We start from the raw sequence: 13,794 nt of genomic DNA, 5'->3' as shown, positions 1-13,794 counted from the left end.
GAGGTTCGTCACACACTTTAATTTTTAAATAAATGAGACTTGCAGCTCATCAGCCAGCAGCAGCAGCTCATCGGGTCCTTTAGCCGCCCAGTTTGAGCCTCACAGCTCACCCACAGCGGACCTGGCTCAGCCCCCTGGGATTCACCCCCTCCATCAGTCTCCACACACACACACACACACACACACACACACACACACACACACACACACACACACACACGGGCCAGGTGGCTCCCTCTGGCATGAAATACAATCCTCCTAAATTCTTGTCCTTTGTGTCGGGGCTCCTCAGCTCTTGTAGAACAATGGATGGTGGCTCTGGGGCTCTGGGGTTGGGGGGCAACTGCAGCCGATGCGTCCCGTCAATCTGCTGCTCAGTGGCCGGTGATGTGCTCCCCGGAGCTCCGGCTCCATCTGGAAGTTCCCCTTTTATTCAACAGGGGGTGGTCAAACGACGCGGAACACGCTGATTCCAGGTCGCATCGAAATAAAGGCTGAACTAATGAAATATCACAGCAAAAATGTGGCCAAGACCCAAATATCTGGCTTTCCCAGATGATGATGATGACAATCTTGTAATGAAAATACTCATTTTTGTTATTTATCTGTCAGTCAGGCTGCTGGCTCAGCCTTCTAATGCTAAATACACTCATCTCTCTCCTTAAAGGAAGCAGAAGAGTGGCGTTGTTGGAGTCAGCGTCCATTAAGTGGGGAGCTGCAGATGTGCGCGGCGGGTTGGTGTCAGACGACAGGACTTCTTCTTCACCCCCCCCCGCCAGTATTGGCTTCTGGTCCCAGACTGAAGCTGGCTGGATCATTACTGTCACAAAAATGTCAACGTTCAGTGGAGATCTGAGCCCCGTGAAGTGGGAAAAGTCCGCTCACACATTTCATTTCTTCCATAATGAACATCCCGGCATGACCAAAAACAGAGCGCCCACATGGGGAGGGGGGGTGGGGGGGTAGTTGATGATGAAACTGCAGCGAAACACACATTTTTAAACACAACACGACCTGCAATTTGTGTGAAATCAGGCTCCTTCTTGTTAGACATGCTAACTGGTCTCTGCGGTGCAGCAGGACATCGATGTTAATCTGCCCTGTAGACGGTTAATTACTCCTAAATAACTCTGTGTAAACTGATGTAATTACTATGTTACACACACAACAGTTACTGGGAACTTCTGACAGCACGATCTTTGTTGAGCGTCTGGTTTTACCAAACCATTTTATTCTCCGGACAGTTTCATGTTCCTCATTTATAAGTTTTATTTTTGTAGATCTGTGCTGTCACGCTAACAATAACCCCTTAATAAGCCATTAATTCGCTCTGGTGTTCAAATATTTATCGTATCTTTACTGTAATTGCTGTGATTATGTTTAGTTTGGTCTTTTACGACAAATCCGGAGAGGAAAACAACACCTTCAGCACAATTACTCTGCTCTAAATTCCTCTCAATGCTATTTATTTTCACAATATTGCTGCAAAGGCCGTCTGAAAGGATAAAAGACTAATTCTGCCTGGGAATCACCACGCCACACAGGTATGTACAAAGTATATAATCAAGTGTATTTTCATCTTTATCCACGTCCTGTACACATATTAAGATCCATTTCACATGAACACTATACAATAGCAATGAGTGAGGAACGGAGTAAGTTCTGAGCATCGGGCCGCTCATGTCAAATGGCACTTTCATAAAAAAGAAGGTGGAATCACAGAGCATGAGGAGGTAAATGGAGACGTAACCCAACACGGAGGGTGGCTTCATATTGTCGGATAACAGATTCAGTACATAGAAAATACACAATGCAGCAAAACAGACACATTTGTTGGTTCCGTCCTGGTGTTTTTCTCTGCATAATCGGAGCTGTTAACAATGCGAACAGACGTACCCGCGGCTATCGGAGGAACGCGCGCTTCCGGTGGGAGTAAAGGCAGGTCGGAAATGACGTGTGTTGAGAGGGATGCTAACAAGACACAGATCAGAGAAATATCAATACAATTCACAAATCGGCAATTAGTCATCTCATATAGAATAGTCTTTTAGTAACTAATAAAAAAAAAGAAAACAATACGTTTGGCTGCTTTACAAGGAATATCTACGTTTGAAAGATATGTTTACAGCGTGTGTGCTTTTGAGTCATCCCAGGAGAGAACGGATCGGGAGGACGCCTCTCCAGCCTCTGGCGAGAGCAGGGACTTCCTGTTTGGGATGCAGGTAGCCGTGTCCAGGCTGGGGGCTGCACACATGAGCGATGCTGACAGAGGAACACCTTCGCAGGTGCAAACCCACTGCTTCACCATCAGCCCTGCTCTCAACAGGAAGTGGGGGGGGGGGGTGGGGGGGGCTGTGCACATAAACAGTGCTTGTGTTCCATGATGCTCTGGTGGACCATCACCTTTTACATGTTGTATCTTAGCATAACATCAGGCTTCATTTAGGCTCCTGCACCAGCAACGCAACATCGTCTCCCGCGGCAACGAGGCTCAAACCGCCGATCGTCCGCTGGAGACGCAGTCAGAGTCAGGGTAAAAATTCAGTAACTGGCCTGGTTCTGGTTCTGCCCGGTATGGTGCGATGGGTCTGGAGATAGAGCCATACAAAGAAGTACAAAGAACACATTTAGGCAAATCCGTCCGGACGTTCTCAGCACGTTCTCCGCCGTACCATGCTATATACAAGCCAAAGTGGATGTGCTTTCGCCTCAGCTCCTTAAAAAAAAGAAAATTAAGAAGAAAAGAGAACTGAAGAAAGACTCGGTGACACAGACTCGGTGCACACTGTGACACAGAGGATGAGTCAGTTCTTGCGCCATAAAACGAGGCTTTCACCACTGACACCAGCTCAGCAAACGTGACGCCTTAGAGAACCGTAATGGTCGACTGTAGATAGTTCTTGCAGTTTCTTTCTTTTTTGTTTGTTTGCTTGTTTTGTAGTTTCGTGAAAATTTTACGAGATGGCGGGCACGACACAAGAGAAGCCACATGAAAGCAGGGTCTCCCACGCTCCGGGCCTTAGACGTAATACTCCTTGTCTTTGTTCTTTTTCCCCTTTGTGACCGCCTTGGCCACGGAGGCGGACGCTGTGCTTTTGTCTTTAATCACGGCGCCGTTGCCCTCCAGAGTGGAACTGTTGGCAAAAGTGTGGCTCTGTTCTGTCTGGTAGGAGCCCTCGTCCCGGTTGCGGTACTTGTACATGGCATAGAGGAGGATAAGGATGCAGAGAGCGGCAGCAGCCACGATACCAACCACCATCCCCGTAGTGCTGCTGGACTCCCTGATCACCTCCACCGCACCAGGTAGGCTCTTTTCATCGGAGGCTGTGGGGTTGGCTGTGGGCACATGGGGAAAATTGGGGGGGTAAGTTAGTCCCGGTGTGTTTCGGGAGGATGGAGGGGCGGGGGGCAGAAGCACCTGGTCGCGGGTGTTCATTTTGCCTGCGGGGATGTGGAGCTGGTCAGGGTTGGTGGTGGGAACATAAGGAGGTAAGGGGCGGGGTTTCTGGACTCCGCCCTCCCCGGTGGTGGGGGGTGGAGGAAGGACTGTCCTGTCAGTGACCATGGGGGAGTTATTATTGTAAAAGTCCTCGTCATCAGATTCCGTCATTTCCCCCGAGCCAAAGGCCGACACCTCCACAGGGTCACCGCAGTCCTCCTGGTCTGGGGGGCAGGAATGGTGGGGGGGGAGTATCAGGGATTCTTTGGTGGTTTCGAGGGGGGACAGGAGGGTGGGGGGAGGAGGGATGAAGGGGTAACGGGTGGCGATGGAGGGGGGCTCAAGGGAATCCACTGTTATAATAGGCAACACTAATTCACCTCCTAGAAAGGAAACAGAAAAGGTGGGGGGGGGGGGGGGTCTTAAATTAGAGACACATTAAAATGTAAATTTTGTCTGTAAAGCTGTGCTGATTAAAACAGAAGCACAGCCTGTCAGTACTGGATGTCGGGCGAAACTAAGGATTTATGCAAATGTTAGCAGGCGTCAGCGTTACTCATCCTGCCCTGATCTACAATACAAGGTTATCATAGCAACACAAATGGCGACATTGTGACATCCTTGAGCAGTGTAAGCGTTTCGAACGTGTAGGTGTACGCGCGCGTGTGTGTGTCTGTGTGTGTGTGTGGGGGGGGTGCAGAATATGAACACTACGCTGGTGTGTGTGTGTGCAGCAAGAACATCGAAGAGCTCACATGTAGACACAAACATACAAGATGGCCCCTGAAAGGCGGCGGCGGAGTGAAGAGAATATAACAGACAACAGAGCAAAGGACAAACAGAAGAACAGCAAATTTAATGTTTTCACGTCTGGAAGCAGGGGGTAAAGGTCGACAGGAGAAAATCAGACAGGATAGCATAGATAGGCATCGTACACGCGGCTCAATACGGCTTTATTGTTCGCATTCGTTGATAAAACCTGACATTTACAGATCCGGCTCTGTGGAGGGGTGCAGGTATTTCTAGCTGTTTTCTTGTGTTTCCTCCTTAGAGTCACATGATGCAGCATGAAACAATGTCCTGATAAGGTCATTTCAGTAATTAAGGCAAATGCAATATGGCCGGACTGGTCTTAAATCCCAGCCTGTGTCTGCTTCCGTCCACTTGTCATCTGCTGCTAATAACGCCAGCGTGCTCAACCCCCCCCCCCCCCCCCCCCCAGCTAATTAATGAGTTACAGGCGCAGCCTAAAAGCCCAAACGGAGGAAGAGCTGATGCTAGAGAGTGCCTAACAACAATCTGAAAGGCGACCCCGAATAAATGAGCGCACAAAAGCTTATCGGCAGAAGGGACGAAACTGGAAATGTTAAAAATGTGAGACTAATGACGGGTGTCTGAGTTCAGTACATTTTGTCTGCAGTCTTGGATTAAAAAGAAATAAATAAAAGCAAGGCTTGCAATAAGAACAGAGCCGCACGGCCTCTTCTGGCCTTTAATCCATTTGGGTCCATTATTTTCCCGGCTGACCCACCTGTTCCTGGATCACACTCCTCCAGGTCTTCATCATCACTTGGACACTCTGCCGATGCCACTAAAATATCGTCCGAGCTTTGAGGCTGAGGAAGGAGGAAGAAAACGTGTTACCATGTTAACAGAACATGGAAATTGTGGAAAAACTGCATGGGGGGGGGGGGGTGATTCTTGACTTCATGATTGAAAATTCTAATAATGTCTACTACAAAAACACAAACATCCAGTATATTAAATGATGGGGGGGCAGGTGGCTGGATGAACGTGACAGAAAACAGGTAGCAATAAAACACTGCCGTATAAAACATATTAGGATCCCACGTTCATTAGGAGATCATTAACTTCAGTTTTGTTCGACTACTGCACCAGTCTGATTGGATATCTGGTTGTTCAACGAACAGAGTGGGAAACGGTGCTTTATTAATGGGTTACTTGGATTAGAAGAATTTCAGAGGAAAACGGACAAAGAAATTAAAAGCAAAATGCGCTCTGTATTTCTATTAGAAGAGCTATGGGATTTTTCTTTTCTTTGAGCCAAGTATAGCCGCTGAAAGGTTTCCAATTTGGCAGGTTTGCAGTGTTCTGGACCAAAATCAACTCATTAAATTGGTGTCTGGTACCGCTCACCAGTCTGAGCGCAGTATTGTGACTCCGGAAAAGTGCGAAAAATCTTCTCAAATGTGTTTAATGGCACAAAAAAAGTGCATTTTCCATCACAAGGTCATTTGGAAAATGAAATGAAATCATCAGTGTGAAACAGTATCCACTGAATCTAATTCACATAATCACGATTAGTGTCCTTAACTTAATGTTTTAGCACCGTCTGTGGTGCTAAACCCAGAACTACACTGCAGAATCGCATCTAGACCACGTCGTGATCTTAATCTGGGTTCTGACCAGCTACTAATCTTTAGATGTTCCTTGTTTTTGGTTTAGTAACAACATGATTATCAAGGAAACAGTAAAAACAGCTCGAATGGGGATTTCAGTGATGGTGTAAAAGACCTTTGAGATGCTCTCCCTCAAGCTGGGCGACCGCTGCCTGCGGGTGGTGGTGGTCGCCATGGTGGTGGTGGTCTCCATGATGGTGGTCGACATGTCGGACACCGCCAGCGGGGTGGCGGATGTGGTGTCGGTGGTCAGCACCGAGAAGGAGTCCCCGACCAAGCGCAGGTTCCCCTCCACCTGCACGCTGGGATCGTTTTCTGCCGCCAGCTTCAGCACCTGCAGGCCGTTGTAGTACAGGCCCGAAATCTGACCCTGGAAGGGCCGAGCCTTGTCGCTGCCGCCGATTTTAATGGCCGCCTGGCTATTAAAGATGGTCAGCTGTCTCCCTGGAGCCAGAGGGACGCGCAGAGAGACAGAAGTGGAGACAGAAGGGAGAGGACGGTGGAGCAGACACGACTGTGTTATCGGGCGCGAGCTTCATCTGGACCAGCAGGTTTAGTGTTGTTCAGGAATAAAGGTAAACACCACTGAGGTTCAGTTTTAAAGGAGAGGTTAGTTTCATTTAGACTCACATGCAAGTTGCAAAGCGCTAAGCCTTGAGATTTATTTTGAATCCCTATTTAGTTACCCTATTTTACAAATGATGTGTATGAGGTAAGCACACGGTGAAAGGATGCATATCATGGGTCTGATTACAAAGAGGCACTTTATTACAGTGGCGCACGCAAAACAAGATAACAGGAGACGATACGCACCCCTTCACTGACTTTATCAGTCTTTATGCCACTGAGGCGCGTTATGCTCGGGGCGTTTCACCCCCTGAAAGGGGGGCTGTGATATCTAGCGGGGCCGTTGTCAGCAGTTTGGCTGATAAGCGGCGCCACATCAGAGGGAGAGGGCTGCGTTGCCGGCCCGTCTCCAGAGAATGCCAATTAACAACCGTAATGGCTGCAAACTGATCTAAGCCTGTCAGTGCTAGTTTGCTGCAGCCACAGCAAACGCCAGGCCTGGGGGGTCCAGCCTGGTGTTCGTAGTAGCACCAGGAAATAAGGCTGCGGGGGGATAAAAGGATGGAGGGAGGAGGCTAATGGGGGAGTTTTCATCCAGAATCCAAAAAAAGTTCAGCTAGTGGGGGAACAAGACAAGGTTAAATAATTGGATTTCCTTTGATGTCTATAAAATATATGTATATATATGTATATTAGAAAGCATTTTATTAGCTTTTTATATTTACACACATGATCTAATTACACACAGGGGTTAAAGGGGAGATGGAGGGTTAGCAGAGGTTATGTGTTTTTAGTTAAAAGCTTTAAAATATTAGTTAAGGCGCAGTTTTCCCACAAGGTAAAAGGATGACAAGGGAGGCAGAACAAAGACTTCATCTCTGGTATCTTTGATGCTTTGAACACCACCACTGTGGTTTGGCGGACAATGAGAATTTAAATCTAAATGTTAAGATAGGCGGCCGGTTCCTTGTCACCCTTGCCCTCGGGCACTGCACCTCTCACGGGGGAGGGTTATTTAGTCGTTATTTCAAGGATTAATTGATTAATCAATTCATTTTTTTTACCTTTATCGAGTAGCCACTCGTCAACTACCCGACCAAGTCTGTATGGGATTCTTTGTCTAGCAATAGCCAGTCGTTCATTATCATAGTGTCCTTCAAAGAATTTGGAGAGACAGATTAAAGGTTAAAGTCTGCAAACTGAAAGATCACATGGTTAGAAACAGTGTTATAACGGCTAACAGGGTTAACAAGTTATCAATTTTAACCCAGCTGCGAGTTAAAACAAACTTGCGTGCTATTGTCTCCTTATTATAAGAAACAGCCTTAATGCTAGTTAGAGTAAAGTTTAGGCTATTTATGTGCTACACTAGTTAGTTCTTTATTTAGTTTTTTTTAAGCAAACCATAATCTCGAGTGAATATCAGTTACATAGAAATGTAAAATGATTTAAAGGCACTGCTGAAAAAAGATGTTAATTTGCATCACCAGCCACACGGGAGACATTTAATCATATTCTAGATCATTCCAGAAAACAGAGAAGATGATAACAGAGGGCTGAAGTCTTACTGCCGCGCAGTCTGATTTTATTGAGGTTTAACTCCGCCAGGCTGTCGCAGCAGCTTCCCCAGGAGCGCTCGCACAATATTTACCCAGCTAAAATCTGCATCCGGCTGAGTCAGCACGAAGAAGCGACTTTATCGAACCCCCATCGCCATGACGACGCCATCAACCACCCCACCCTCCAGATGCGATGGAATCACTCCGCTGTCATCACCGCCGACCGCAGCTCGCGCCGGTCCCGAGGACGTGCGCGCGCCAGGGTTAGCCGGCGGGGCCCTCCTCTGCTCACCTGCTATCGCGCTACGCTCGGTCGCTCATCAGTCGGGCGTGAGTGACTCGCTAAGACGGGCGAGGAGACGTCCTCGCTCCCGCGTTTGCCTACGCCGACATGTTCCGTGGCATCGACCGCATTGTTCAGCCGAGTGGGTGTCAAGGTCAGTTAGGCTGCACTTACACCCCCTGGCACGTACACATGAGTGCTTCTGAGGGCTGCCTGGCTGGTTTTTACCACCTGAACTTACGCTATCGAATGGAAGCAGCGTCGTGGTGGTGGTGGGGGGGGCATAAGGGTCCAATCAATGGTGGAGGAGAAGACGGTTTCGGGGTCGACTGCTCGGTGATGCATCAATGCAGATTGTCGGTAGGTAAACACATGACAGCGTCCTGGAGAGAGCTCTGCCTGTGCTTTATAATCAATACCAGCCGCTTCCGTCTTAACAGGCTGCTTGACAGCGTGTCTATATCAAAAACTCATTTGCGTTGCCCCATTATGGAATCCGGGGTAACAGGGCAAAGGCGGCAGTCAATCGGAGCAAGACTTCAGCTCTCCAGTTAACACATGCACTGAGGAGTAATTAATCTAATGAAAACGATGACAGGAAGTATACTGCAGTGACTTCAATTACCACTCACTGGACAACAGGAGAGCCCAGCAAGTGTTGACTTAACTGCTTGGAGGACTTATCTAGCACTGAAGAGCCTTGTTTTCATCCAACAGCCAAATTTGAAGGGTTGAACTCAGGCTAATAATACTAATTAGTTGGGTTTCTGAAATCTTGCCTCACTTCGTCATAAAAATGAAACACATGCAAACAGATACAACCACGGACATGGAAATTGATTCAATGCTTCATAATTTAGAGACTTCACAACCTTTGCTGCTTTATGTCAATATAAAACATCCACATTGTGTCTTTCCTTGGCTATTTTTGATGTGAAGCCTTTTTAGGTGTCTGAGGAGGCACCGATATTTTTGCTCTGATATCTCTACACGCAGCTGCAGACTGTGCACGTGAGCACCAGCTGGAGTGAGAGAGTCACCTTTGACCCCCAACATTACACCAGCTGGTGCACCTGCTCAGAAGAGGAGCTCCTGGTTCATTTATTCAGAACAGGCTAAAGCTAATTCTATATCATACGTATCGTTTCCATTTGTTTCGAATAAGTTGGGCGTTTTAACGTGAAAAAAACAGGCAAAAAAAAATCCTGCTTGTGATGTAAAAGAAACAGTTTTTTCCCCATTTCCCACCAATCACACTGAATAAAACCACCTTTGCTGATGAAAGCTCTTCCAGTGCTAGACATTCTTTGCCGCTCGAGGCGAACACGCCAATTGTGATGTACCAGCAACGTGCAATGTGCTCGATGGCCTCCAAACAAGATTCAAATGACCAGATGGAAATTGAAAGCTACGCCGGCGTGCAAATGGGCCGATCGCTCCCTCGCAACAGTATATTTCCCAATCAAAGTCTTGCGTTTGATATGCAGGCATGCACTGGCTCGCTGCTCCGTGCCCCTTAGCCGTCTGTCACGGTACCAGTCACCCCAGCAGACTTACCTGGCGGGTAGCGCTCGATCACGGGATGGTTGTCCACCTGGAGAGTGGCATTGCCACCGCTGCGCGTGAAGCGCACTACGTGGTACTTGCCATCGTTCACGACGACGGCGGGCTCGTCGATGGTGATGTCATCCGTCCCCACGTTGAAGATGACCCCTATCTTCCCCTGATCCTGCGGGCGGAGCACAGCGCAAACGCAGTCAGGCGGGTTGAAGGTTCGGCCCACGGGGAGTTGCCAAACCTCACGCGAGTCTTGTAAATAACGGTGTCATCACACGCTGCGGGGCTTTTAATAACCACCTCACACAACAGCGCGGTTCCGCTTGGAAGCTGCTTAAGGAGCTGCCTGTCGTGTGTTTTTTTTATTCCAGTCATTTTGCCGTCTCCTGTAATCTGGAGTGTAGAAACACACAGTTCTTTCTTCATGTTCAAACGGCCTTCTCCCCCAGTGAGCAGCTCTGGTTTCCCTGATATGGATTGCGCTTGACAGGACTCTTGCTACTTTTCTTCCTGGTTCAGCAACTTCTCCCTCTTTAAACCCATCTGTTGGCTGCTGCCAACCTTATTTAAAGATCAAACCTGCCTCTGGAGGTGGTCCTGGGTGGCGGAGATTGAAAATTAAACTGTGTGCAGGCTTCATGAAAACATGCTGGATGAAGCCCACTGATGTATAAAAAGCCTCTGCTGGTCATGTAGGAAGTGGTGCCCCCCCCCCCCCCCCCATGTGAGGTGAGGTCTGAGCCCAGCACAATTAGAGCCTGACAGCTTCCTGTAGATGATCTCAAACACTGCAGCAGCGCCAGGAGAGGGAGCTCAACCGTGGAGCCCACTTTGGTTTGATTCAAACGAGGAGCAGCAGACCGCTGCTGTTGCACGGCGTGTGCGCAACAGCCACTAAAACAAAATGCAAATAACCACGGAGGGGGAGGCGCCGCGTCGTTGCCGCGACTTCATCGCTGCCACATTGGGAGCGGTGGTTTGGCTTTGTTGGAGCCACTCAGGGCAGAAGATCCACCGTGGTGGCGTCTCACGTCAGGGCGATTCAAATATGGCGGCTGTCTGTCGGTACCGTGGAGCCGTCATCTGTTCTCACAGGTTTGCTCTGTCCTCTCCGACACGCTTCCGAACATAAAACAATTATGGGACATTCCAGCTGAGGCTCATTTGAAGATATTCTTTCATCACGGTTCCAAACCGGCTCCTGTCGCGGGAAGAGCGACGCTCATGCGCCACGACAGAGGCAGCAAAAACGGCCTTTTTGCTCCGGTTCTTTATTTCAAGCACGCCGCTCCCGCTTGCTTCTGTATTTACTCCAGAAATGAGGAGAACATCCTAATTTCCCAGGTGTGACGCAATGAGAAGATGGAGTGTTTCTCCTGCGTGTATTCCAGCAGAGCTCGCCGTGTGAGGTCTCGCCTCTCCTATCTATTATCCAGCTCCGGTCATATCGGAGGAAAGCAGCTCATTATTATTTTAGAGCTGCATTATTGTGAGTATCCATCTTTGAAGAGGCGAAGGAAGAAAAAGAGAGGGTGAGAAACTGAAGGTAGGATTTTGCGCAGCGCTGCAAGGGCGGGCCGTCATGCATCTGGCTGTCTGGCTCTATTTTTGGACATGACTGTTGCACGCCTTGCTAATTTCTCCTCAAAGGCAGGTTGGATTGACACAGCAGAGCTTCTCTGTTTCAGTCATGACGATGAGGAGTTTATTAGTTTTAGCGTTTTGATCGGTGAGTTTGGGCAACGCCGGAGTGAAGAGGAAGAACCTGACATGTGCTTCATCCACAACTCAACAATTCAACCAACCTGCCTCCTGAATCCTGCATGTCTGCCCATTTATTTATGAAGAGCTTCCATCCCATCCACCCAAAACCTGGGGAATCTGCAATCCACTGTTCATTTGCTTCCATTTCAACCTTTTAAAAAAAATCTAATTATCACCATTTTTCACAATAGAGCATGTGGTTTGTTTGATATCTTAGACGCTCGTTAAAAAACATGAGCCTCTGATAGAAGCAGCCACTGTAATGTGCTCTCTGGTGGATATGCTGAGGCTTGAATAATTGGCCTCTGCAACGTGTTAGTTCATCTTTTCTGCTCGTAATAATGGTGATATGTCTTTAATTGAATTTGAAATTCCTCCTAATGTGCCCCAGCTGAACTCGCCAACACTCCCGCAGCGAAACAAACCATAAATCATCTGTTTGCGCCACCACTTCCACAGCCAGCCTGTGACCGGTGCTATTTTCATCAGCTTCCCTTTATCTTTGCCTCCCTTTCACAGCCTTGCTCTTTTTCAGGGAGGGAGCAGATGTCCCTCACGACTTCAAGCTCTAAAATTAAAGGCACAACAATAAAAGCATGAATGAACAACCCTGTAACAGAACTACAGTGGGGAAAAAATGTAAAATTCTCTGTCCTGAAAGAATTAAGTGCAATAGGAAGAAGCTTAGTTACAAAAACCAACCTCGACCTAGAACCTTTATTTTTATCCTCTTTGGTGAGCATGAAAAAGAAGCCAAACAAGCAATCTCTCAAGGTGCAAAGCCACAGGTGAAGATGCAGGAAAACATTTTTTCAACTGGCTTTGCATTTAGTAGAAACAGCCCAAGGCTGCCAAGGTCAGTTGAACACAAATAGACTGTTCCAAAGTGTTAAGGGAGGATTTCTAAGCCTCGTTCTTAAAAAACAGAAAAATCAGGTGCTGGAGGCACAGTTACAACTTCCTGAACTGTACATCAAGTCACCTTTCATCTCTATTCTTTAAATTATAGATCGATTCACCGCGTATCAACGAGCTACTTTATCCTAAAAACAGCAACTTTCCAGACAATGAGGACTTTTTATCCCTCCAATATCATTTTTGTTGAACCTGCAGCAGCTTCTTCATATCATAAACATCACGTCCAGTGTTTTCAGCTGCATTTCCAAACCACGCCGTTGCAGGTGAGGGCTGCGGCGCCGCTGTGCATCTCCTGCTGCTGCAGAACGCGTTCCTAATCTACGTCTGGTGGGTCGTGAGTGCGGAACGAGCCAAACCTGCCAGCTGAGGAGCAGACACTCAGAGCTGTTCCCAGACATTGTTCTTCTCTGCTTCACTCCGGATCAATGGAGGAAAAGGTCACGGCGGAGCTCACCTGCAGGGCTGCAGCAGGTGGGGGCCGACATCGGCCCCCGGGTGTAGGGCCGAGCCTCGCGCAGGTGTGAGCGCGGCCCCGCGTCTGCTGCCTTCACCACGTGCGCTTCCAACAGGTGTGATTTTAATTATTGCACCCATCACAGACTTTTGACAGGGCTCCCCCCTGGTTCCTCCTCTCACATCTGTCCCGAGGCTGCTTGCTAAAAAGGCCCATTTCCCTCCTGAAACAACACCTTCGCTGGCAGCTGCTGAGGGGACACTTTGTTCCACCGACAGACACGTGTTTATCGCCCAAAAACATCTCTCAGCCGCCGCCTTGCGGTTTATTACACCTCCCCTCTCTTATGGACTGTTTGTGCCTGTTTTATGTCAATATTTGGAGCCAGATGCCATTAATCAGTGACTCATTCACGCCGGGACAGCTTTTATTCTACAATGTCCCAACTTTAGAACTCAATCTGAAAAACAGACGGTGAAGGATTTATCTGCTTTAACTTTATCTGCTTTAACTTATTTTCCATTTCAATTTATCGCATTGTGTTCCAGCGGCCACCGTTTGTGTCCCGGTGAGACAGACGACCTTATCTGAGACACAGTTATTTTAAGTAGTCCAACTGCTAAACATCCATCTCAATATTAATGTTCACATATTGATGTTTGCTTGTGTTCAATCAGCTTCAGAACAAAATGTGGATCTCATAATTCTGAGCAACATTTCTGCATTTATGAGAATATCTTGCAGCTTTCTCGCCACTCAAAGGGTAAAAAAGGCCGAGGGGGCTATTTCTGCTCGTTCGGCCCAGCCGCCATCAGCAAGTCCTCCTGGTTTTC

At 47.9% G+C, this 13,794-nt stretch overlaps 1 protein-coding gene across 9 annotated transcripts in view; it reads right to left on the bottom strand.

Annotated features, from left to right (window-relative positions):
• Window positions 1-1,527: 1,527 nt before the first annotated feature.
• Window positions 1,528-13,794, bottom strand: part of nrxn2a (neurexin 2a) — a 77,445-nt gene continuing 65,178 nt past the window's right edge. For 4 of the 9 annotated variants that reach the window (XM_029848095.1, XM_029848096.1, XM_029848097.1 and 1 more), the window contains 5 exons: window positions 9,826-9,997; window positions 7,491-7,580; window positions 5,975-6,303; window positions 4,971-5,055; window positions 1,528-3,822 (listed from right to left, as the gene is read on the bottom strand). In XM_029848095.1, coding sequence (XP_029703955.1) covers window positions 3,020-3,822; window positions 4,971-5,055; window positions 5,975-6,303; window positions 7,491-7,580; window positions 9,826-9,997 — 1,479 coding nt within the window. In that variant the 3' untranslated portion in view covers window positions 1,528-3,019. The remainder of the gene's footprint in view (window positions 3,823-4,970; window positions 5,056-5,974; window positions 6,304-7,490; window positions 7,581-9,825; window positions 9,998-13,794) is intronic. The other 5 variants (XM_029848099.1, XM_029848100.1, XM_029848102.1 and 2 more) reach the window with 3 other exon arrangements.

Source organism: Takifugu rubripes, chromosome 15 (assembly GCF_901000725.2).
Source record: "Takifugu rubripes chromosome 15, fTakRub1.2, whole genome shotgun sequence".
Classification (NCBI taxonomy): domain Eukaryota; kingdom Metazoa; phylum Chordata; class Actinopteri; order Tetraodontiformes; family Tetraodontidae; genus Takifugu; species Takifugu rubripes.
The sequence above is the reverse complement of the archived record's forward strand: the minus strand, read 5'-3'. Positions and strand labels throughout refer to the sequence as shown.